At 40.6% G+C, this 26,273-nt stretch overlaps 1 protein-coding gene across 1 annotated transcript in view; it reads right to left on the minus strand.

Moving 5' to 3' along the window:
- The window catches only part of LOC102236028 (peroxisome proliferator-activated receptor alpha-like), a 39,244-nt gene that overhangs the window by 5,489 nt on the left and 7,482 nt on the right, over nucleotides 1–26,273 (minus strand). The window contains exons 2-6 of the mRNA XM_005814077.3: nucleotides 14,734–14,982; nucleotides 10,773–10,936; nucleotides 7,408–7,546; nucleotides 2,779–2,978; nucleotides 193–646 (exon numbers count right to left, since the gene is read on the minus strand). Coding sequence (XP_005814134.1) covers nucleotides 193–646; nucleotides 2,779–2,978; nucleotides 7,408–7,546; nucleotides 10,773–10,936; nucleotides 14,734–14,941 — 1,165 coding nt within the window. The 5' untranslated portion in view covers nucleotides 14,942–14,982. The remainder of the gene's footprint in view (nucleotides 1–192; nucleotides 647–2,778; nucleotides 2,979–7,407; nucleotides 7,547–10,772; nucleotides 10,937–14,733; nucleotides 14,983–26,273) is intronic.

Genomic DNA, 26,273 nt, shown 5'->3' on the forward strand with positions numbered 1-26,273 from the left:
AGAGGGAGTCAGAGGAGACGTCATGATTGTCTCTTTCAATTAAAAACAAAATCCAGGGTTCAATTTCTCAGAAAATAATGTGATACGGATGAGTAAAAAGGAATGAATCACTGTGTGTGTGGTGAATCTGTGTAACGTACGGTCATAAGGCGCAGAACAAACCCAACTGTTCAAATTTCCCTTTAGCCTTACCTCCGCAGCAGATGATGGCCGCGACAAACAGCGCCATGTCGCTGTCGTCCAGCTCCAGCGCGTTGAACTTCATGGCAAACTGGAACTTGGGCTCCATCATGTCGCTGAACGGCCGCCGCAGGCTCTTGAGGAACTCCCGGGTGATGAACCCCGAGCCGTACGCCACGAGGAGGCCGTCTTTGTTCATGCTGGAGGCGAGCATGGCGAAGAGCGCTTCGTACACGCCGTACTTCAGGAGCGTCACCTGGTCGTTCAGGTCCAGGCTCGAGAAGCCCGGCACGGACTTCGCGAACTCGGTGAGCTCCGTGACGGTTTCCACCGACGTGCACTGGCAGCAGTGGAAAATCCGAACCTCGGCCTCTCTGTCCTTGAGGGCCCCCGCCGAGCCGACCATCTTGGCCACCAGCGTTTGCTCTGCCAGCTGCAGCGTCTCCATGTCGTGAATCACAAACGGCTGCAAAGGGAGAGCCGAACGTTCACTCGGTTATTATCGTTTAATCGTGATTAATCGGTTGTTGAAATTTAGTAATCGATTAATAATTAACTGGAGTATATAATCTCTAAAAATGGCCATTTGCTGACAGAACAACACTGTTAGAGCAGTAATTAATCCAAAACTGTACAAAAATATATACATTTTCCATTTAAGATGAAAATCCTTTGTCTATAAAAATGTTCTACCCAGAACATTATCATTTTCCCCCTAATCCAAAATTCTGTATTCTTTTGCTATCCATTGATTAATCAAAAAAAAAAAAAAAGATTAGTAAGCAGTATTTTTAGCTGCAGATGCATCCATTGCTACAAATGACCTAGCATGCACTAAATGAATGTTGTTACTGCATTTTAGGCAATATATATATATATATATATTTTTTTTTTTAATCAAATAATTGAATTGTTTGCATATTTGGATCTGTTGTTGTATGTAAAAAAAAGTGGCTAAACGAAAAACCTGCAGAATGTGGCACTTCTTTTATCTGATTAATCGATTAATCGTCAGAATAAGCAATAGAATGCAGTCCTAGTGACAATACGTTCAAACTGAAATGCGGCCGTCTTTACAGTGCGTACGGTTCAGAGCTAACCAGGTAGCTGACGAACATGGAAAATGCTGACTCGGCACAAACACTGGACTGTTTATACATAATTTCTAGTAAGGCAAAAGTCAGAACCCTCAGTCCTTATTGATACGTTGAAAATTACTGTCCTGGGCTCATTTATGTGGACGATCGTCTAAATCCCCTCACAACAAACAGAAGAGCTTTGAAGGCAGAACTAAATATCAACTTGAAAGGTAAAATTGTAGCCAGTTGTTAAAAAAAAAAAAAAAAATTATGTAAAGAGGGAGAGGGACCGTCTTTACATCCCTCCTCTAGTGGAAGCAGAGAGGAAAAGTCACGCGTTGATAAGCGGCTACACCTGCTGCTGAAGAACTCGGGGTGATGAAGGCTGATTTAACAGAAGGCCAAAGGAGACAAGGGGAAAGTATGCCCACATCTCCATCCCCCAATTACTGCCTCGCACCTACAGTCTTTATGCAGGCAGAGAGGGAAGACGGAGAAAATGCAACAAAGTTCCAGCAGACCTGAAACGAAATGGCTGAGTAGAAAGACATCTATAACTTTGGCCTGTGCTGCCATTTACAGCAATGATGTTCCAGGACGTAATGGGTGTTCTTTGGTTCTATTTAAGCTTCGCAGCTGTTTGCGTAGCACACCAGCATTTTATGCTAGTTCAAAACAACGCGCGCCTATGAAACGAGGGGAAAATTTCAGGGGCACACCAGGCGTTTTGATCCCCAAAGGCTCCGAGTAACATCTACTGCAAGTTTGAACACGGATGGAGACTCGCCCTGTCCGTCCCGACCCATTTTACGCCCACAAACATCCATCTGAGGAGTTTTCAACCAGCTCTGGGCTTTGGCTTCTGGCCTGAATTCAACCACTTTTTCCCCACTTCAATGAACAAAGAAGAAAAAAAAAGGGGAACGTTTGTAGAGACTACCCAGAGAGAAAGTCCGTTTTGTCATTTCTTGTGGTACAAAAGATACTTTACAAACTCAAATTTAAGACATTTTAAGACCTTGTTAAGACTAATGCGAATGAAATTTAAGACACGTATCCACAGAAGTGAACAAACTTTGTCTAGCTAACTGGCGATAAATTTCCATTTACGCATGATAGGCAAAAATGCTAGCTAGCTAGCTAGGAAGGCTATGTTAGCAGTCATACGCAATGAAGGTGTCTGAGAGTGACTCAAACGTTTACCGGACAGAAAAGTCCAGAGAGAAAAAGAAGAAAAAAAAAACATACCATATATGAAATTAAGACAACATTTAAGACTTGTGATTAACATATGTAAGGACAACTTACTTTTTAAAAATAACTTTAAGGCCTTAATTTAAGATACGTTAAATTGAAGACATTTTATGGATGTGTGGACACCCTGTATCACACCCAGACGATTCTTTGATTGCAGACTTCTAGAGTTGTCCGAAATGATTTTTTTAGGGAGAAACTAATTGATGTTTCCTGTGCAGTCAACGCCTTTCACTCACCAACCCACCACTTTAAATCAACGTACAGGGTTGCTGGTCTTTCCGGTGAGTATGGTCCGAGCCTTGGCCTTGTTCATGCTGAAGTTCTTCAGGTAGGCCTCGTATATCTGCCTGGCCAGCGTCTTCTGGTCAGCGAGCTGGGGGTTCACCACCTCCCTCTCCCCCGTCACCATCTCCGCCTTGAGCTTCAGCTTCTCCGACTGGGGCATCCTGCCAAATCGAATGGCTGCGGAGAGTGGATTTAGAGACAGACGGAGGTTATTTTACTGTTTTTAGCCTCAAAACGCATTTTAAAAAAACCCAGTAGATGGTCTAAAGATGTTTGAATCTGATGACAGTAAGAACGTAGTAACAGAGACTTTGAATCATGAATGCTAAATAATCAGATAAATTAAAAGCGGTCTGTTTTGTTTCAGTGTCGCTTTCCTGCACATTGACGCTCTGCATGAGTTCAGGTGTGAAACTGCTTAATTTGTTTGGTACGTGTTCGTAGTGAACCAACATACCGGGTGTTTTCGGTATAAATACGTGTACTGCTACATCCCAACTGATGATTGTCTGAAACTTGAAATTGAAGCAGTCATATAGTGTAAAAGACAGCTGTACCGGATACTGACCAAACACATGTAAACAATTGTAGATAATTGTCTAAACAATGATCTCGCTCAGTTTTCTGGCATTTAGCGAGTAGAAATAATTTTGGAAATTCAAACTAATCCAAAACAAAGAAAAGTTTGGTCCGATTTCACTTCAGACGGTGAGAAAAAAAATGTGCTTGTGTCGTTTTATTCAGTGAACATAAATATCTGGTTTCAACCGTTTAAAAAATGCCGTTTTAGCAACGGGTTTTTAAAGTGTTTCTAAACACTGAGCAGATTTTTTTTTTTTATCTTTCCATTTTATATTTTAGTTATTTATGTTTTTTGATGTGCTCCAAGTCTTCGAGGTTAGAACGCTTCCTTCCAGTCATCGTAATCTTTAGGAGCCTCCTTAAGAAATTGCTTCCAGGCAGAAGATTATAGAAAATTAACAATTTTAATCACAGATATAATTGACGATTTTAGCAGTAGTGGTAAGAATAGATTATTTTTAGGCAAATCACTTTATTTCCCCTCTTTTTTAACTTTTAAACACTGTGTTCGTGTCAAAATCTTGTATTTTCACGCAATAAAATATCCTTGTAACCTTGTAAAGTAATGAATAAAGGCGGCACAAAATAAAGTGGGCTTCCTTTGAGTTAAACACACTTCTACTGATCCCTTATGAAAGTGCGATGGCATCTCTCAGACAGGTTGATCCCATTTAGCTAATAATGGTGATTAGAGGTCACCTGTCTTTCACCCTCACCTCTGTGGTTTAACCCTATAAGAACCTAGTGCAGCATATAAGTCTCTCTTTACCCATGTTGAGACGGGTGTCTCAGGTTTTAATGGATTTGATGAGGCCAAGCTGTTGACCACGTATGGATAAACAAACACACATACACCCGCATATCTCCCTGAGAACACAGCGTTCAGCTGCACCCTGCCTTTATTGTACCATAAAGCCATAAAGGAGGACCTGATCTCTCTGTTGACCCGCCTCATGTTCGAGTACAGAGTGGGACCGAGCCGGGACGCGACTCCAGACCCAGATAACGACACCGGGGATGGGGAGGCCTCGTTTTATTACCGCTCACAAAGCGAGATCACCTGAAGGCGCTTGGACAGCAGCCGAGTCTAATCAAGATGTGGACAAGTGATTGGTATTAAGCCCACTCCCGGCGAGCCGACATGAGCAGATGAAGCGTGTGAGGGGGGAGCGGGTAAGGAAGCTAGACGCCGTATTGGTTCTGTCCAATCGTCCGTTTCAGCAGCGGTCCGTCTCGTTAGCGGCCGAGACGCGGGTTATTGTTGTTACCCACATTTGCGATGTGAAAAAACGTGTTGGTCTAAAATGGCCTTTTATTCTATTAGCATAATCTCCCAAAACAAATCAGCGTTTCCCCCGCGGTCCTTCATCAGACAGACACTTGGGCCTTTGGCGAGCCTCGTTTATATTTTCTAGCTCTGGCTGCAGACATGGCAACGTTAAGAGAGAGAAGGCATTCCCTCGAATCAACTTACTGATTTATGAAGATCGGCACTTACTTTCTTTACCGTCTTTCCCATTTTGAGGAGTCACCAATAGAAATGGGAATCTATGCCATGTATTTAATTAAATTCAATCCAAAAAGACCTTACTAATCCCAGAAGGAAATCAAATGTTGTTGTAACTCATATTCTACAGCTTCCTTCAAAGAGAGAGTTATAGATGCCGATGGATCTCCTGTAGCAGTCTGTATTACAGCGGTTTTGAAGAAGCCTCTGAATGAAGACGCTCTGTTGTTGAGTCGTCCGACAGTTTGCTGATGATGAGTTTGTTTTTGCACAGTGCCCTGTGGGATCCCCCCAAACAACCAAAAACTCTTGGCTTATAGATGAACTTTCTCGAAACAACAACAACAACCACCGAATTAGAAAACTATAGTTTGCTTTTAAAGAACGCTTCCGTTATGATCATTTAGAAGGGATTCCTAATTTTGCAGAGGGACGTCGAGTTTTCATGCAACACAGAGATTCAACTGTGGAATCAATCAGTAGTCGATGTAAAATTAGCTGCATGTGCCGAGGACAGAATCAGTTCGCTCTCATCTAAAATGTCTTTCCCCTCTGGTTACATTCATGAAACTTTATACACAGGCTGCAAGCAGGACCACAGCTGACTCAAATACTACTACAAGTTGCAGAGTATTAAAATACCATCATTTGCCGGCAACATTTACCAGAAGCTCCTGCTTTTGATTCCCCCCCCAATCCTAAACAGTGACTGACTGCACTTTCGGAGGATAAAAATGTACTTTTATAAGCCGGGTTTCTAAAACTATGTTTCTGTCGCAGTGCCAATACCAACAGGTATAATAAAAAAAAAAAAAAGAGTAATCAGCAGTAGAGTGCAATACACCAGGAGGTGACAACAGGGCAGGAGCTGAGGAACGACCGGTGAAATGCTGGGAAAAGATACAGTTTGTTGCCAGTGATGACGACTGATGTACTTTCCGAGTTAACGCCTCGCGCTCGGTCAGATATGATGTTTTACAAAGTCGCTACAATGATGACAAACTTTTAATAACAAACTCTGGCTTTCAAAAACTCGGGACGTTGCACAAAATGTTGCAATTTTATTTTCAATTCGAAGGTTAAGGAGATAAATTACAATTATGATTACAATTGTTGGATTCAGCAACGTAAGGTGTTAAACACTCCAGTGTAATAGCAGGACACGTCTACATTAATGATTATTTTTATTTTTTTAAACATAATGTGTACTTTTTTTAAGCTTCAAAAATCCTGCCTGGCAGCTCTGTACCCAAGCATTTTTATAGAAAGTTGAGTGGAGAGAAAAAGTGTTGTACAAAAAGGTGTGCAAGCACTTCATGCTTCCCTCTGCTGACAAACCTGGTAGTGATTTCAGTTTCCAGCAGGACTTTAGGTCTGAACATGCTGCAGATATTACCAACACCCGCCTTAATCGCCATGGGAACATTGTGACAAAGCAGAGAGGATGAATGTTGAACTTCCTGAGCGTCTTCAGCAGAACCACAGACTAACCACATCTACACCACACTGAGAACTCACAATATGTCGCAAAGGTGTCATCGTTGCAATATCAGTGTGTGATGGTGTGTTTGAAGTGCGACGACAGCACAGCAACTTTTCGGACTAAAAATGTGCATTGGCCAAAATCGGAAACATAAGGAAAGACGTTTTAAATTGGTATCAAACGTTTGTGCAGCAGAAATTTTTGTTTTTGCCGCCATCATTTTGAAGATATTAATAAATGTTTCCAGAGGTCATCAAAGGTCAACCAGCCCCGACACTTTTACGAAATCAAAGACTCCGTGGTGTCGGTCAACTTTGCTACGTCTGTGCGGTAAAGTTTTTTGTTTGTGCCGTTATAATTTTTAAGATTTTACAAAACAAAAAAAGAGTTGTCAGAGGTCACCAGAGGTCAACTCGCCCATCCATCCATCCATCCATTTTCCGTACACCCTTCTCCCTAGTGAGGCCTACGAATGTTTCGGGCGAGAGGCAGGGTCACCCTGGACACATTGCCAGTCTGTCGCAGGGCTTTAACATTATAATAAATTATCTGTTGCATGTTTGTGCAGCTGATAGACCTTTGATGACCTCTGGAAACATTTATTTACATCATTAAAATGTTAGCGACACAAACGAAATCTTTCTCCTGTTCCAACCGGCGGAAACGTGGCACTAAAGTTCGACACCGATTTCTTTTCATTTGTCGAAGGCGTAGCTGTGAGCTATAAAAATCAGTCAAAAGAAATAAAGTCCTGAAATATATCGCTTGTGTATATTATATATATTTTATAATATACGAGTTTCATTTGAACTGTTATAAAACTATAAGATGGTTGAGGTTACCAAGGTGCACAGCTTTACAACTATAACATTAAACTGCTTTTAACTACCGTTCATGCTTGTAGAGGGCTGTTCAAGTTTCCATGGCAACAGCACAACAGCCCCAGCCTGCTCAGTTCTCTTAGCCGGGTTAGTGTGTTTAGTTTTCTGCATTGTGTTGGCATTGCCCAAACATGTACCGTCTGCAGGACTCACCGTTGTGGGACATGCCCACGGCCAGGCACTTCTGGAAGCGGCAGTATTGGCACTTATTGCGGTTCTTTTTTTGGATCTTGCAGCGACGCTTACATCTGTCGTACTCCAGCTTCAGACGGATGGTCCGCCGAAAGAAACCCTGCAGGAAAACGGACCCAAAGCAGAAACGAGAAATATATAGATATATTGTTTTTAAATTCGAAGAGTGAATTCATGTTTGGACTGGAGAGAGAAAAAAAAAATTTTTTTAAATCAAGCAGACCTCGAGAAAGCAAATTCCTCGCAACGTTTTGAAAGAAACACTTTTGCAAGAGGAGTTACTTTTTTGTGAGTTGTAACAGAAAACACTGTTTCTAAGCGAGGTTTTCCTGAGTTACATCACCTTGAAAAGAGAAACTTTTCACTCAGTGGAGAGCAGATGAAACATTTTTGTGTTTGGAAAATGGAAAATAAGTCAACCTCACCAAACAAAACGGTTATCTTGTCCTCAATATTCACAAAGCAACATTGAACTGATTCAGTGGATCACATTAAATCCATTTTAGTCACGGGTGACACCAACGCGCTAAGGCCCAGAAACGGTCAGAAAGCGAGAGGTTACCCCGGGTTACCAAGACATTCGACCAGCGTGTTCAGCCCATGTTGAATGACTCTCCCCCACTAACCCCGGCGGGTGACATGCGAACCCAGACTGACGCAAGACAAAGGCAGTACTTCGGCCCCGCCCCTAGAAGACGGCGAGAAAACGCTGCTCGTGTCCGGTGTCATAACCGGTCGGTGTGCTGACATCACAGGGGGTGGCATTTCTCCGCTGCGGTCAAAAAACCAAACCAGGGGCGTCTATTTGTGGGACCGCCGGCTCGTTTTACACAGGAATGTTCTTCCTGCAGATGTCAAACTTTCACCTACCTACCGGCTACGTGCAGAAGCCCTAGTAGAAGTTGGAGTGAAGCGGGCAGGCCCAAATCTCTTGGACCACTTCAGCTTTTTAATTTTTTTTGCATTTTTGTCACAATCGACCTAAAACGTCAGTGTATAGTTGAGATTTTTTATGAGAAGGAAACAGCAGGTGGTGCTAAATGGCCCAGTCAAAGTCCAAATGACAATTTGTGGCGAGTCTCGAAATCGAATGTTAACGATCGAGCTCCGTTCAATCTGATCAAGTTTGAACAATTTTATAAAGAAGAAGCAACTTGAAGCTGATTATGTGGGAAAAGGTGGCCTTAAAAAGTGTCGTCTTGTGGCGGTAAATGTAGATGCATGCCACACTTAAAAGATCTGAAAAATAATAAAAAAAATAATCTGAAAACCACTTATTCTTTACCTCAGACTATAAGACTTTGCCTTGCATTGGTCTGTGAGATAAAAATCCCGTTAAAAAACTAACATTTGTGATGTTTGCACATGCTTTTCTATTGCTTACAATTACAAATCTGCATGAAATCAGGGCTTCAATCAAACCTGCCTGTCAGATGAAGCCGTTTGACCTGCAGTTGTAAGTTTAAAACCCTAAAGAAGGAAGGTGTTCTGACTGATCTGACTCAGCCCGGGTATCGGCTGATGGAAAAAGAAGGCGTGTGGGTTTATTTAGCAACAAAACAATGTCATGTCAATGAGCTGCGTCTTGATGATTGTTAGACGTCGCTGAAGGTTTGGTGTGCACAAACAAGCCACAGAGTGACGGTTTGGTTAAGATCAACTGCACTTCTGCCTTTGCTGGCTTTGATCAGGTCAGGTTTACTTCAGCAAAGCGAAGGTGTTGTTGCTTCTGCAGCGTCACACAAACATATTTCCTACACGTGACTTTCTACTATAGGAAGAGGTTAACGTGATCAAGTTGACCTATGGCTTCTGTGATAAGCTGTTTTACAACACAAAAACACACATGCTCACGCCTACACACACCCACACACCCACACGCATTCCTTGCACACCTCTTGAACATTTTCCACAATAAGAAACTTTAGTTTATTGTAATGGGTGTAGAGTGATACAAATACATCTTTGTAAACTTTTTTTATATATAAATTTCATCAGTGCTTTGCAGAAACTGAACAGAACAACAACTGCAAGTAATTTTTGGAATTTATAGATGGAAGTTTATGCCCCATTTTACATTGTAATGTAAATGACGCCCAGTCAGATTGGATGGGAAGTCTGTCGGAACATCAGTTTTCAAGTCTTGCCACAAACTCATCTCAGAGTGATGGAGGCAGTGGTTCCCAAAGTGTGGGGCGCAGTGCCACTGCAGGGGGGGGGCAGGAATCGGTATGGATGAATTAAAAAAACAAAACCAGTTACACAAAAACTGTTTCACTGTAAAGATGGTTTGTAGTTTGTTTTGTTACAACCTGAAGTGTGAAATAAACTTCAGTGGAGTTTGAAAACAAAATATGTGTATAGGTTTATGTCTGCTTGAACGACGTGTGTGCCGATGTGTTGATTTCTTTTTTTCTTTGTTGGGGAGGATTTTATTTAATCCACTGAGGGGCCCAGAAGAAAATCTTTGGGAACCACTGGGTAGAAATATAGACCAAAGGTCTGCAACCTTTATAATTCAATAAGATAGTTTTGGCCTTAGTCTGGTAAAGTAAAACCTATTTAGAGCCACACATATTACCTTACCTTTTTGACAAAAGACCTAATTTTTGACTACTATCATAGGGAATTTGTCATAGTTAAAGAACCATCATTTTATTCAGATTTTTAGGTTTTAAAATAAAGAAAAACCAAACTTTTGCAAAAAGGATTATGCATTTATTGCATAATTTGGGATTACGGCATTTGTTTCAAGTTTTGTAGAAAAAGGAAAAGAGAAATTGCGAAAATGTTGTGGAAATTTATTGCAATTATTCCACGAAACATAAACCCCGCTGCTAATCGCTAATGCCTGCATTCGTCTGTATTTGTCTATATTCACACATATTAGTTGTAAATAGTTATAAAGATCCCTTTTATTAACTGACACATTTCACATAGAAACCTGAACACAAAACCGTCTCACTGAAACTAAAGCTCTAAAAGACTGAACGATTTCTTATTGTTGTCCTTTGTTTTCTCTCAGAAATAGCCCTGGGTCGTTCTTCAGCGAGACTAGTGAACAATTAACTGAAAGATTAGCGAGCGAGTCCAAGTGAAGCTGAGCCCGATATTTTAGAAGTTGCATCAACACACGAGTCACAGGACAGGACACGGCAGAGCGGTCGACAACGCTCTGCTATTCAGCTTTCCTAATGTTTTTTGTCGCTTCATTGGGTTTGATCATTTAACAAAAAAAACAAAAAAAAAAAACCAAAGAGGAAGTTCAGTCAGGACTCAGTTTCTAATGTTTCACTAACGTCTTCGCTAACGATGCAGCGACTCACCTTGCAGCCCTCGCAGGCGTGAACGCCGTAGTGGTAACCCGAGGCCCGGTCAGAACACACGCGGCACTCCAGATTGAGCGAAGAGGAGGAGGACAAGAGCTCCTCCTGGGTGGGAGCCATCCCGCAAACAACGGAGGACGGGCTGGACGCCGGTGTCAAAGCGTCTGCAAAACACACAAACAGTGACTGTTGCGCCGCACCGCAGCTTTGACAACAAATGTTTTTAAAAAAAAAAAAAAAAAAGCGGGAGAGAAACTGATTTCTAAAAGACGATATATCCGAAGTAGGACAGAAACGATTTAGTGATGAATCGATTACTGATGTAGAAGTCAACTAATTTAATAATAGATTAATCATTAACGGGAGCATACAGTCGGAAAAAAGGCTATTTGCTAATAAAAATAAAAATAAAAATTCATAAGCGAAAATTGTGCTAAACAGAATTTAATTGTTTATTTGCATCTAATATATTTCTAACTTGGTGTAAAAAGGCTTAAGTGGTTAAAAGTAACATTTGAAGAATTTTTTATTTGATTAAATTGATTAACCATCATGATAACCGATAGAGTAATCGCTTACTAAAATAACCGTTAGCTGCAGCCATAAATATTTCAGTTGAAATAAAAAAAAATGAGCAGAAAAGGAAAGAGCAACAGTCTGCAAAAAGTTAACATTGCTTTTGATTTTGTTAGTAATCTGTAGAAATCGGCCAATCATACTGAAGCTCAATCAGCCTGATAAAAAACCCAAAGAGTAAGATCTTCAGCAGGTAACAGGAAGGCTGAAGAGAGTACAGCAAAGTTGCTCTGTTTTATCGTTTAGCTCTTTAGGAAAGCCTGATTTCAGAAAAGCGGGCCACGCAAACAATATTTACTAACATAAAGACGCTACGAACAGTTTACAATTTAAACTCTGTAATGTCTACGTATGTTTTAAAACAGCAAAAGTGCTTTACAGTGTGTGATGTCAACTGTGCTCCTAATATAAAATAGGGCTGAAACGTTTAATCGGATTAACAGCGACTTATTGTGATGAATTGATTATTGAAATAGCTGTCAGCTCATTTTTATAATCGATTAATTGTTAACCAGAGAATAAGGACTCAAAAGAAGAACATTTACTGAAAGAATAACATAATCAGAGCAAAACATTACATAAACACTTTGCAAGCAAGATAAAAACTCTTCTTTGTCTGTAAATATGTTCTACCCAGAACTGATTCTGTGAAAAAGTTCACCGAGTTCAAATTCTGTAAAGAAACTAAATCTATCAAGCACCCTTTGATATTGAAATATTAATCAGTTAATCCAAAAAAACAGCCAATAGATTAGCGCTACACTGTACTGATGTTAAGACAAGCAGGAAAGGCTGAGCTTTTCACATGCCGACGTTGATTTCTTTAGCCACAAATGCGCAAAAAGAAATACCAGGTTACTACGTTTCAGGCAATAAAATGCTCATTTTCGTATTTGAAAAAGGATTTGAGGATTTGTTTGGTTGCATCATTTAATAAATTTCTAATACTGCATATAAAAAGGGGACTAAATGGTTAAATGAAAAATCGTCATCATGTACCAATTTTTTTTTATCCAATTAATCGTCAGAATAATCAATTACCACAATTGTTAGAGTAATTATTTATTCCACATTACAGTACAACTGACTAATGTTCCCAAATGTTCTCATTTTGTACTTCTAAAAGAGAAATTGGCTAAATCTGTATCAGCAGGTCACAGCAAATTAAATAAAAAGAAACCCCACAAAACTGCCCAAAGCAACTCCATATGAAACAATATTTAACACAACAATCGTGTTTTTGCCTTAATCCACAGACAAACGTCACTACACCCAGCACATTAATTCAGTAATAACCTCAAAATATTTTGAAACAAACAAAAAATATATATATTTCCACTTTAGTGAAAGCATTTGCTGTTCTGTTCTACCAGAAAAAACAAAACAAAACTGTGAAACTCAAAGATTATTGACCTCTTTCCCCCAAACAAAGAAACTTTGTTCCATGATAGCAACTATTTATACTGAGATCTCAGCATGCTAGCTGCAACAGCCATTACAGTGTTAAACAGAGAGCAGCGATGATCAAGTCACAGGACTTTACCGCGGGTTGCCAAAAACACTCATCTATTTGCACCGCCTGAGAGGAACGTGGTTGGCAGAGCCTCCTCGGTGCCCATAAAGCACCGGCGAAGTGGTGCAAAACAGTGGCTCTAAGTCGAGCCACATGAGTTTAGGTGAGTGCTGCCAGGCTGGGGATAAGCAGCATTTGGCAGCGGCCTGCGTTCCAGCCTCGTGCAAATCCACATGTTTCATCTGAGCGAGGACATGGAGAACACGCCAGCTCCGATCCTTCACCGTCTCTCCACAGATACATCATAAAAGCTGCTGAACCCCCTCCCGGTGACTCTTCCATGACCTCACCGGCATTTCTGCCATTGCTTCCACCGTCTTCACTGCGTTGGCTGGCCTGCGCTGACCTTACACCTGCAGTGTGCCGACAACTTTTTTCGACAGATTCGCCAGACTTCCGACGTCTTTTAGTAGGGAAACGCAGCAGCGAAGGGGATGTTTCCTGAGAGATTGTGCAGGGTGGCAGAGGAATGTGTGAATTCCTCACAGAAGAAGGGGGAGGAAGAAAGAGTAAGAGACGAGGAAGGAAGCTGTGAGCACAGGAGAGAGAAGGCACACAACAGGAACGAGGGGGACTGGCCAGGAGAGCGACTCATTGGGTGATTCAGAAAAAGAGTGCAGTTAATCTAAACCCTTTTTCCTAACAGGCATTAAGATGTAGGTCAGTAGAAGAGGCTGAGCAAGAAAAAATAATGGACTGGGAACGAATTGTAGTGCAATCTTAATATAGATTGCACTACTGGTGCGTGTTTTCCCTGAGGTAAATCAACTTTAAGACTTTTTAAAACCTTACAAATGCCTGAGTGAAATTTGGCTTTCTACAGTCAGTGTAGTGCCAAGTTTACATTTTTTTATTTATTTATTTTTTTAATGAACCTAGGCTCATATGGGTTGACAACAGAAGTGAGCCAGTGGTGAAAACGAGCTTGTATACGTAGACATGCTAACAAGTGGGCTAGCGATGCGAGATAAGAAAGTTGAAAATGTCAACCTTTTTTTTTGTTTTTCCACTGTCGATGCTATTGCGTCACATGAGTGGCGACGGGTTTTACCTGTCGCAGTCGTTCGTCGTCTCTCGGACGTTGAGCCTATTATGGAGCACCTATGATGGAGCTAGCTCTTCTAGCTAGCTAGCTATTCAGGGTGGGGATATTAGCCACTGACGGCAGACTCAATCGCTTCAAAACACACAACGCAATGAAGATGTCGGGACACGACTCAAAACTTTTCCCTAACAGCACAGTTCCATGAGAAAAAAGAAAAAAAAAGTACATAAGATTAAATAGTCCTGATTAATTTAAGACCTGTGATTAATGTATTTAAGGCCAGTTATTTTATTGAAAGTAAAACATTTTAAAGCCTTAAGTTTAGATACATGAACTTAAAACTTTTTAAGAATGCCGCCCTGTTCTATGAACATTTAATTGGCATAGATAAGGGAAAAATGGGGAACATTTTAAAAAAACTCTGCTGTTTCAATGATGTTATCAAAAATATTACAAGGGACCAGAACAAGGGCCATTTATACCCCTTGAACAAGCCCACAACCATGTTTTTTGTGTATTTTAATTGGATTTGACCAACCAACTCAAAGTAGTGCATAATTGTGAAACTGTGAAAAAGAAGAATGCATGTTTTTTTTAGTATAAAAATAAAAACCTAAAGAGATGTTAAAGCCATGGGAAGTCCCGTTTGCATTTTTTCACCTCCCGTGTAGGTATGAAAAAGGTGCTAAGGTCAGAAGAGAGGAATATTGAACTTCTTGACCATCGTGCAAAAAGGTAAGTGTGGAGGACTCTTCTGCTTGCGTTACCTAGGATACTGGAACCTTCAGACCCGTTGTGGGAGGATTGGTATTCCGGGACGTCGAGGGAGCTGAGGGCATCCTCGTCAATGGATGAGGGAATGTCCTGAAGCGCCTCCATGCTGCCCATGAAATCGTCATCACCACACAGGGGACCATCCAGCACCGAATCCTCCAGCGGAGAAGGGGGCTGGTAGTGGCTCTCTATGTCGACCATTGTGATGGAGGAGCGTGCTGGTGGCGCCGTCACACATGAGACTAAAGGCCAGAAATCAGAAGAGAGGAGAAAGAAAGATTATTCAGACAGATATGACTAAAACATATTGGCACACACCAATGACGATGTATTCGATGTTTATTTTCGCCATCTCATGGGATTGTGGGATTTTCTCTTTGTCTTGCAGGACAATTTTATACCTGGAAAAAATCCGCAATAGAGGAAGGGTATTTCTTTTCTTTTCACATCTTGAATTTTTCTAGATAAAGTTAGATGAATTCCTGTGTGGTAATGTGATAGAAAGTCACCTGCACATTAAATCCAGTCATCAACTTACTCACTACCAATCATACAACAGCCAAATGTTATTTGTATTATAGCAAATAGGAAACCAATGGGAACAACAGCAACAACAGCAAATCAGTCACCTAACAGCCATGGAAACCACACTGCATTGTCGATGGACGACGAGGTGAAGACGGTTCGTTGACAATGCGCCATCATTGTCAACGCCAGTAGCTACAAATCAGACTAGCTCAAGAACATTGCATGGAGAATTACATAGAATAGGTTTTCATGGCCAAGCATCTGTAGCGAAGGCTTAAATCACCGAGAGCAATGAAAGGTCAATCTTGCTTTGCATGACGCCATTGGACTTTACAGTAGTGGGAGACGTACTCTCTCTCTCTCAATTGCCTCTCTGTCTGGCAATCAAATGGACGAGTCTACGAGACAGACCTTCCTCGTCCAACATCAGTGTCTGGCTTCACAAATACAACTCTGGCAAACAAATCATAAATTCCTATCAAAACAAGCCTAAACCTTGTGGGAAGGTGTCCAAAAAGAGTTGACGCTGTTACAGCTATAAAGAGTTGGCTAATATCATATAAAACCCTACCTGGGTTTTCTCCAGTGTGTTATAAGCCTGGTGGGCCACCAGGCTTTACTTGCATCCCCACTAGGCCAAGCATCGTTTGTTTGTTTTAGATGGAGTTTTTAATACAAAGTGACAGTGAAGACGGGTTCAGTTACGTTTATGGCTGATGCATTAAACTGGGCACGAGAGGGATGCGCACCAATTGTGCCGTCCCTGCCCATTGGCCTCGCACGCTATTATTTCCAGATTATGATGCCTGCCCGTGCACCTCTGAACTTTTGTAACTTTTAACATTTCTTTTGTACAAAAAAGCAGTGGGCCGCTGGTGGACTGCCTTAGTGTCCCTACCACCTGGCTTGGTAGGTTTTATGGGGGAAATTCTGCCTATGGAGTAAGAATGGGATGTCACTCAATTTCATTTGGGTGTGAAGGTAAGTGGCCAATATCTTTATCAGCATTAACGGCACAGAGTATTGCATTTTTATCTATAAGTGCTCATAAACTAATACCGTACTGGTTAATTCAGCCCTAGTGAGTAAGACACCAAATGGTGATGAACCTGAATCGGCAGAGAAATCTAATCTGCATTATTAGTATCATATAATGGTTTTATACTTCTCTAAGATGTTCAATATATGTATAAGATCTACACAGTGCAGTGTGTCAAAGCATAGACAACAGACAGAATGAGGAACTGATGCACAATGCACTAAGACTTTGTATACCAGAACATAATACCATTTCTTAAATGTTAATAAATATAACCAATGATGAATGACATCATGCGCTGTGGTACTTCCCATTTTAGTATGACACTATGACTGTATTTAGGTATACATGTCACTGGGCCAGTGACATGTATACTGCGACATCGGTTTGACGAGACTTGATAGGTTGGTATGTTTAGCTGACGAACTCTGCCGAACAGCTCGACGTGAAGATGGAGAGAGCTACAGAGAGCACTGGACGTCCATGGAGAAGTGGCAGCAGGAATACTCCATAGATAAATAAGTGTAGCCCCTAAACATTTGCTTGTTAGTCTTAAGTTATCCATTTTCATCAGACACTGCAAAGAAAATCAAATGAGAGGAGAAGTGTGAAACCAAAAGATATTGTTAAAATTATCGTCTGTCATGTCACCACGTTTAGATGAACCTTAGCTTGTCCTGTAATTTGTCGCAGTTCAAATTTATTTTCTCTTTTATCCACAATATCCGCTTGAGCTGTTGTCCTCATTTTTTCCCTTTCCCTCCACCTCGGTCTTTTTTTACTTTTAAGCACTTATGGGGAACAGTGGCAAAGCATGAAATTGCTCTCACATATTCAGCATTTCTCGGGCGCTGGCGGCAGACGGCTGAGATTTCATAAAGGAGCGAGTGTACCGGTTGACGGGATTTCTCCTGACTAATTCCTTCCTTCCCCACAATCCTAATGATTACTAAGCTTTATGAGTGAGTTGGGTTTCTAGCCCAAATAGGTCCAGGAGACATAATAAATTTAATATTTAATGCATCATATTTATAAGTGTGTCAATGAGCAAGCGTTCGCGGTTGTAAAAAAAAAAAAAAAAAGTTTACCTCTTCGCACAAATTGTCCGGTGGACATTCGCTTTGAGTCCGCCTCGAGCAGGCGCAGTCCTCCGAAGGAAGCATGTCCGAGTATGTTGGAGGCAACATGAAACTGCTACTGCGCATGTTACGCAACAGGTCGTTGCTAGGTAACCAAAGAGCGAGCGATTGACGCCGTAGAGATGAAACGTATCATCGTTTTATTGCCCAGCCCTCTCTGCCGGTACTTCTTCAAGGGACGAAAAATAAAGAGTTTTGACTAAAATTCAGAAATATGACTGTCCATTAATAATCAACTGATTGGGACGAGACAAATAAATAAACATTTTTTCACATTACTACAGCAAACTTCGATTCATTCAATTTTATTGGAATTTTATGTGACAAAATGCAAAAGGACAACTAGCTTTTATCGCCATTTGTCACAGTGGGGATGTTTCACCGCATGAAACATCGGCAGTATCAGATAAAAGCATTGAATAGAAATCCATGCCAAAAATAAATAAATACATAAATAAATAGGAAGTAAACAAAGGAGTAAGTAATGGGCCATCACATAATGATGTGAAATTGAAAAATATGTAAGGGGTATGAAAATGTTGTTTCATAATAACCATTTTCACCTGAAAATTTATACAAAACACATGTTCATAACTGAACTCATGACACCTCCCACCACCTGATAACAGACCAAGCTAGCCTCATGTTTCCACCAACATGCAGAGGAATGTAAACACACACAGAGCAGATTAGCTGGAGTCCGGAGAGGTTTAGTTGATGTGATTTGAAGACAGACACTCACATATGGAGAGGAATGTCATCCAATGTCATTTAGTAGCAGGACAGTGAGCGATTGGTTATGGTTGCATAAAGGTTTTTGCCTAACAGATTTACATGTTTGTGTCAACTAAGCCAAGACTGCTAAGGGATGCAGTGCTCACTGATTAGCTTAGAATTTGACAACGAGTAGGCACGACTCCAACAAATACATCGAGTGAGTTCAAAACCAGAGGTGAGAGGCTTGATTTGGCACACTTAAAGAATAATTGACCAATTATCAATTCTGGAATCATGTATAGAAAAAAAATACTCACAAAGGCCTGTGGATGGTTTACTGTACAACAGGTTAAACTTTGAATTGGCAGTCTAAACCGATAATCATATCGCTGTCCGTGCAAGCAAAGGCTAAATTTGATGGGTTTCTATGTATAGCCCACACAATATTCATCTACAGACGAGACAGGACAGCTTTTAAACTCTACTGCAGATAGAAGTAGTTATAGTGGGACACTGGCATGAAGACAGCTGCTTGGTTCCCCAGCACAAAGAGACACAAACTAGTTCAAAATGTGAATGTGGACCTTTAGGAAAGTAAACGTCTTCAACAAGGATTGCACTCTCAGTTTAAAGAGTAATTGTAGATTACTTTAAATCTCTACAGATGGCCATATGTCTAGAGAGGTTGATGATTATAGATTATTTCATCATCTCCAAGAACTGATGAATTTAAGGCACTTTGGTAACTCCGTAATTCTGAACTTCTGTCACCGGCGTTTGCTCGTGTTTTTTCTTCAAAAAACGAGCACTATTCAACTCAAATAAATACTACTCACTTCAGGTATATTGCTGAAATGTTCTTGAGATTGAGAAATAAAAATAAGGCTGACACTGTTGCATATGTTTTTGATGTGAAGTTTGTAAAACCCTAAAAGGCAGTGCACCCTTCCGATTCTTGATTCATCGACTTGAGTTGAATCAAAGTATTTACTCAACGCTAAACATCCACGCACGTAATGCACACCGGCATATTTAAAGTGTGAGCTTTCCCCGTGAACACCGTCATTCCACCCTGGGCAAAGACAACCTATTTGGGCAAACGAGAAGCGATAAAAGGCGCGTCGGGAAGTACAACCATCTTACCTTAGTTAATCAAACAGTTTCACGTTTTCTATCCAGCGTTAAATCCCTGACTGCATGACGTCTACCTGCTTAGAAGAGCTTGTACAATGCTTCATTGTCGGTCCATATGTCTGACTGCATGAAGGGGCCACAAGTTAATGTTCAATCCATCTATCTTGTGGCCTGAGTCCCACCAAGCCTGTGAGAGGAAGGACCCCGAGGGACAAAACAGAAGGAAGAGGGGCCGATAGGGCTGTCCATGTGTCCACAGTATGAGTTCAGTCTGGACAGTAAACATTCAACCCAAGCCTTATCACTTCACTTTGATATACTGGCAAGCAGGCCCTTTTATCGTTATGGAGACTGAGCAAAGTACAGCCAGGGTAATTGACACTTGGCTTTATTATGTGTGGGGTGTTTTTTTATGTTTTTTCTTTTGTGGCAAATGAGCCACAATACAAAAAAGAGATGATAGAATCCTTTCAATAGGAAATGTATGGTTTAAACACACGGCGAAGAGCTGATATTACACTTGAAGACCCCATGCTTGTTAGTTCTGATATGAACTACATGTATTTTATTTTTAAGGACTCAAAATGGAAATTATTTGATGCTGAGGAATCAGTGTAACGATGGGTATACTTTAATGCCCCCCTGGCCAAGTCGGTGCCTTATTCCTGTCTTGAAGTGTTTAGTGACAGAGGCTTCAGGAGCCACCACTCACAACATGAGCTACATTTCTTGCGTAAAGCCGCTCCTTCACCAGCGTGGTCAGAAGTTTCTCACCTGGTTTGATGAGGGAAAATAGCAGTGGTGCTGCCAAGTGGGTTTCATTTTGAAATGAAGTTCTCAAAGTCGGGAGGAAAGTGGAAAAGTGTCCTCGGCGAAAAGCCTTCACTGAATCACTGTATGGAAATGCTCTTTTTATTTTCCTGCAAAACTTGTAACTTGTTCACACTGATAAAAGAACCAATACCTGCTTTAGTGAAAAACACTATCCCGGTTCTTTATTGGCCAGCTGTTCTAATCGAAAACCCGTTAGAGAAGCAATGCAGTGTTGAGTCCAGGAAGATTAGAGCCACAAGACCCGACAATGCAGACAGTAAAGGCTGTCATAAAACCAACCTGGGCTTCCTTAACATCTCAACACTGCAACAGACCACACTGATGCAGCAATTTACATAAAGGGACCAAATATTACGCCCAGCTCATACTTTCATGTTGCATCTTGCACAATTTCCTTTTTTTGTTAAATTAATTTTGTCTTTATATTACTTGTAAACCAAACTCGTCACAAAGAACATGAAACAAAATTTAAGAAGTGCATCCCTCTGTGAGTGACGAATGGAAATAAAATGAATAATTATTTTACCAAATTACGGAATTGATTTTTCTTGTAATAATATCCCAGTTTATGGACCACCATTTAACACTTGGGACAATTGAAATGATGTGAGAAAAGTTTGTCAAAAACTTCTACCGACACTTCAAAGATGCATCAAAAATGATGCATCCGAATTGTGACAATTATGTCACGTCAAGCCTCGACTGCCAGATAAATCAACAAGCTGGTTTTAACTAGCGTCCAACACGTGTTTTCGAAGTGCTAGCTGAGAGTAGCGGTCTTATTGCCTGTCAATATGACCTGCATCCACCGCCGCCCTCAGCGGAGAAATAAACAGAGTTACATAAACGCCCCCACCCCACCAACCTCACCGCTGGTGGACCCTGACCTCTGCGCTGACAACGTGTTCACTGCCCGAAATGTTCTCACCAGTGGGGTGAGCGTACAAGCTGACTGGGCTGTCAGAGGACAGGCCGCAGTGTGACCGTGTCAGGTTACCTGAGGGGTCTGCGGTGACCTGCCCATTGCTCCCCTCCGTTGCCACCCACTCCCCCCCCCCCCCCCCAACGCCGCCTGTTTATAGCACATCATTACGTGGTGGAAAGTTGGCCCGCGTGTGCCACTGTTGTGGACTCACAACAGCAGATGAATGAAAATCTCAGATTGCCGTTATCAAGAGTAGGAAATTGTTTTGGAGCAGCAGCCGGCCCAGACCGTAGGGGTTTGTTTTTGGGGAAGCGGGCAAAGTGTTTCAATAAAGAGCAAATAAAGTGGGAAATGTGGCAGGAAGACAGAGCTGGTCAACAATCTCAGCTCAGACTTACAGCGACAGACATTTGTTTACAGAGACGTCACAAATTCATTTGATTTGTTGTTTCTGCTGTTTTATTTATTTATTTTGGATGTTTAAAATTTCTTTCAGTTTCATGTTTTAATGTTCATTAGAATTGAAAGATTAATGACCTTTGAGAATGTGTTCTTGCTTTATTATACCATTAATACTACGTTACTTGGAAATGGTCTCAAAACAGCAATATTCTCGCTTACCGCAATAACCTCTGGGACAATTTATCGTCCAGCAAAATGTGTTTCAGTGACGAGCCTAATCATTACAGATGGGGACAAAATAAATGTTTAGGTTTTACAAAAAGAGTAGAGATTTAATAAACCTCAAATTGTGTTTGAAATACTTTTTAACGATCTTTAGATGACTGAAATGTTCCCAGTCTCTAAAAATGTTTTCATTTACCACTATTTAACAAACTCCAATTTGACTAAGTGGAGATATTACAAACGATAGAAAACTTGTTTGGGACGCAAACGTCTCAAGGTCATGGCAGAGAAATTTTATACCAGCCGATGCCTGGCCTTGCTATGTGCAATTACTAGCAGTAAGATTACAGAACAATCCTGCTACAAATCTACCCTCATTAACACTTTCCCCTAGTTTAATATCAAAATAAGTACCTACTTAAAAACTGAGAAATTGTGAAAGTGAAGAAAAAAAACTATTTCCTTCCAAGAAAACAGTTTGGGTTGAAGAGATGGAAAGCTGCTGATGCACTCGTGTAATTTAGCCAGAGCAGCCAGCAGGAATCTTGGGCCCCATGACAAAAAATTAAAGTGGCCCCCCCTTCACAGCTGTTGTTACCATTTCTTGAGTCTATCTGACCCATCAGAAGAGACACAATTTTAAAGGATTGCAACTGCCTTGCTTTCTTTGGTCCAATACTGATAGTTAGCACAATATTTACTGCTAGTGAATTTAAATGCAACAGTACGCATACAGTATGCAAGTAGGTTGCTTAATTTTTAATTTGTTTTAGCGTCTCTCCCCACCAGCAACAGTCATAGGCAACATGCAAAATAAACATAAGGCAATCCAGACTTCTCAAAACTGATATGCATTTTGTTCAAGCAGCAGAAATATAACTTTAACAAAAAAGAATGTTTTCTCCATATTTGTTAAAAGTTGTCAGCATGTTCTGTAGGACTATCTGGACTGACAGGAGGCTATTTTTTAAATGATCTTTTTATAAAGATAATAATTTCTGTCAGTAATAAATATATTTTTGTTGTTGTGTAATCCTAAAAAGAGCAGAAAGACAGAAGAAGAAAAAAATCCACATAGCCTCTCTGGAATGATGCTAACTAGGTTGTTGCTCACCTTTCTCACTGGGACAGGGGGGAGCAAGAGGGAGTTATGCTGGTATCAGAGCTGCTGCTCACTGACTCACCTGTTGTTAAGTGGAATAAAAAGTACAGGGACAAGTTAAACATATGAATATGTTGGTAGATTTCTTCCTTCAATCATTAAATGAATGGAGGCAAACAGTAGTCTGTAGCTAAGCTAACTATGCTAAATGGATGATAATCTCACACAGTCTACCCACCTCTCAGAGAAAAACTGGGTTACAGATTGAGGATAGAGAACGTTCCTTCTCTCTGTTTTTTTGAAAACCTGACTTTATCATTTTTCTTAGCAGCACAGAAACAGCCAAACTAGTTCTTGTCTCCTACTGACTGCTGCTGAACACCGTCACGTCACGCGCGCTGAGCAGGAATGAACCATTTTGTGCAGATCCAGGGGGGTGGAGGGGGGTTCAGGGCAAATATAGACGTGTGCTCTTTGGTCTGGGATGGGAAAATTATATTTGACTGCTAAAAAAAAAATATTTTAAAGACATAATATTAATATTAATTTTGTTATTAACAGGGCCCTCGATTTTATTCTATTTCTAGAACCCCCCCCCACCCTAAATATTTTCCAGGGGTCCTTTGGAATTGTCCTAACTCTTCAGCTCCGGGCAGCTAGCATAGCAACCGCATGTTTGATTGAGGAAATGGGGACAAAATGCAAACAAATGTGTGCAAAAACAACAAATACAACATTTCCTAGTAAACCTTATGAACAGGTACTAGAAAACCTGTTACTTTTTTTCTGAAATGTAGGGGGTTTTTTTAGACAAAAAAAAGTCTGCAGTAGATAAGACAAAAAAAAGTAAGAGTAAATTTGTGCCAAAAAAAGAAGAAATTTTTAGATTAATTGCAGAAATTTTCTGAGTTTCAAAAGTCGAGCACTTTCAAATTTTGATGGAAATATACTCCATTTTTCTCCCCCCCCACCTACAATTACCCTAATACGCTGTCATAAGTTTAAGCTAGTTAAAATGTTCTTAAAAAATTAGCTTTCCCACGAGACACATTTTTCTAATTCTTAAAACTAACATGGCTGTCGCTGCTATTTATTACAACAATAAAAACTCCATACTTGACTCCAGTTTTCTCCCCTGCTCTTTGCAGATGTTTCACCAGATGTTCAGTTAAAAAAAAAAAAAACTCCCAACATTTTAGTTCTGAGCCAAGTGCTGTCTGCCTTTTGCAACTTTTTATTTATTTATTTTTTTCCCCCCAACTCATTTCCAAATCAGTCCGGAGGATCAAGCAGACCACCACTACAAAAAGTCCCAAAGTTCATCCAAGTTATAAACGTCCGAGTGAAGAAATCGCTGCGAGCTTTATCACTTGACAGATGTGGGGCTAAAGTAACAAGACTGGAAGGAATAATTGCACATATGTCACAAAACTGACATTTCAACTCCTATTACCTTTAAACCAACACATTTCAGCTGTAAAAAAATATTTAAGTTGAAGAGATGAAACACAGCAATAAAAAAAAAAAAAGACAATGACACAACAATAAATCAATGACTTCAGGAGGGTTTTGGGTGACAAAACAGGTTAAAAAAAAGAAGAAGAAAGAAACAGGGGCTCCTAAATTTCACAAACCAGTAAGGAATTTCCTGCACCGCTGAACAACAACAGAGTACGAAGTGGCCTGATTGGTCTGATCTCTAAAACAAAGACAAGAACAACATGAAGCAGAGAGAGAGATTTGTCCTCTCAAAGACAGCTGTGTGTATCTTGTTTCATTTTCCAGCGTGACGCTGGAGCACCGAGTTCCCCCTCTTGGGCTGCCAAACCGGCCCACGTGTTCGCGGAGAGGCATGCAGCACACGGGCTTGGTGACGGAAAAGCACTAATTTGCCACCCAGCTAAGTTCACAGAGTACAACAAAAGACCCAAATATTCCTGCACACACACACAAAAAAAGGGGGCTCGAAACAGAAGCTGCCGTTAGCGTGTTCTTTCACGAAGCGGCTGCAGGCCAAAGGGACAAATCTGCTGACTCAACTGGAAAGCAGAACTCACATTTCAGATCAGAAGCGTCATTTCACTCAATCGCTGGTCTGCGTTTTATAACGTCATTGTCAAAGTTAAATTATTAATGCGCTACAAACGTATGCACATTTGTGACTTTCTTATCACGGACTAGAATGGGTTAGAATGCGTTAGACCAACACAAAGTGGTGCAACATTTTTTGAGGTGGAGGAAAATAGATGGGTTAGGTTTTTATGGATAAAAATCTGAAACGTGTGGCATGCATTTGTGTCCAGCATCCCTGTGCTTGCAAAAGAATGATGTCGATATGTCACAGCGGGCCTGGTGTCCTTGGGAGGTTTTTCTCCTAGTAGCCGCATAAAAATTGTCAACTTAAAGGACTCAAATTGTACTTCCAAAAAATAAGAGTTTAAAAAGAATTAAACTTTTGTCCTCAAAAATGCAAAAGAAATTAGTGATTTCTTTTTATTTGACTGCTCGACAATAAACTAAATATACATTTTAAATAATCAGAAAAGTTGTTTGATTTTTGCCGAAAACAGCGACTTTTGTAATTCATTGTGTATCAACAACATATGACAAGACAAACTAAGGTGCATAGAAAAGAAAAAAAAGACAGAAAACTTCTAACATTTTCTGAGTCTACTGTTCTCAACTGTCTTGGTATAAAAGGGCCAAACAAAAACCATTCGGCGGAGTTCAAATTCAATTCGATTCAAAAATACTTAAATTAATCCAAAAGGGAAATTAAATTTTGCCCTATCTCATACCAAGCATCTTTAGAGAGCTGTTGTGGATGGTGATGTTGTGGGGCAGTAAGGTATCTCCAGTAGCAGTCAGATTTGCAACGACTTTAAAGGAGCCTCTGACTGAAGAATGTTGCTGTCTGACAGTCTTATTCCTGTCATAGCAACGGCTCAATTTGCCCCAAAGTGTCCGTCAATTTCCCCATACGTTTCCATTTTGGATAAACTGTTTGCCACAAACTTAAGCCATTTTTTCAACAGAGTCCGGTTTTGTGGAAGAAAATATAAAATAAAAAAAAAGCTCTCTATTATTTCCTATAAAACAATCAACATGAGCCATTTGTTGTCACGGCCGATGCTGCTGAATGCGGTACTCTTGTCTTTGTTTTTGAATCGGTTCTGTTCAGGAGAATCATTACATCTGATCAGAAAAAAAGTCCATCAATCTGTCCTACATTGAGTGTCAAAGGTAAAACGTGACGCTCGTCAACTGAGGAAGAACTTCCTCTTAGTAGCATCTGCAGCTCCTTCAGAGTTACCATCAACATTTGCTTCTCTCATTGAATGGCCTACTGTTACGAGGTTCTGATAGGAGTTGATATGTATTATTTTTAAAAATGTACCACAGATCAAGCTAGGACAGTTTCCACAGGTTAGCTAATTCAGTGGGCTATGTACTATATGCAACAAATGTGGGTGCTACATTATTGGGGG

Source organism: Xiphophorus maculatus, chromosome 2 (assembly GCF_002775205.1).
Source record: "Xiphophorus maculatus strain JP 163 A chromosome 2, X_maculatus-5.0-male, whole genome shotgun sequence".
NCBI lineage: Eukaryota > Metazoa > Chordata > Actinopteri > Cyprinodontiformes > Poeciliidae > Xiphophorus > Xiphophorus maculatus.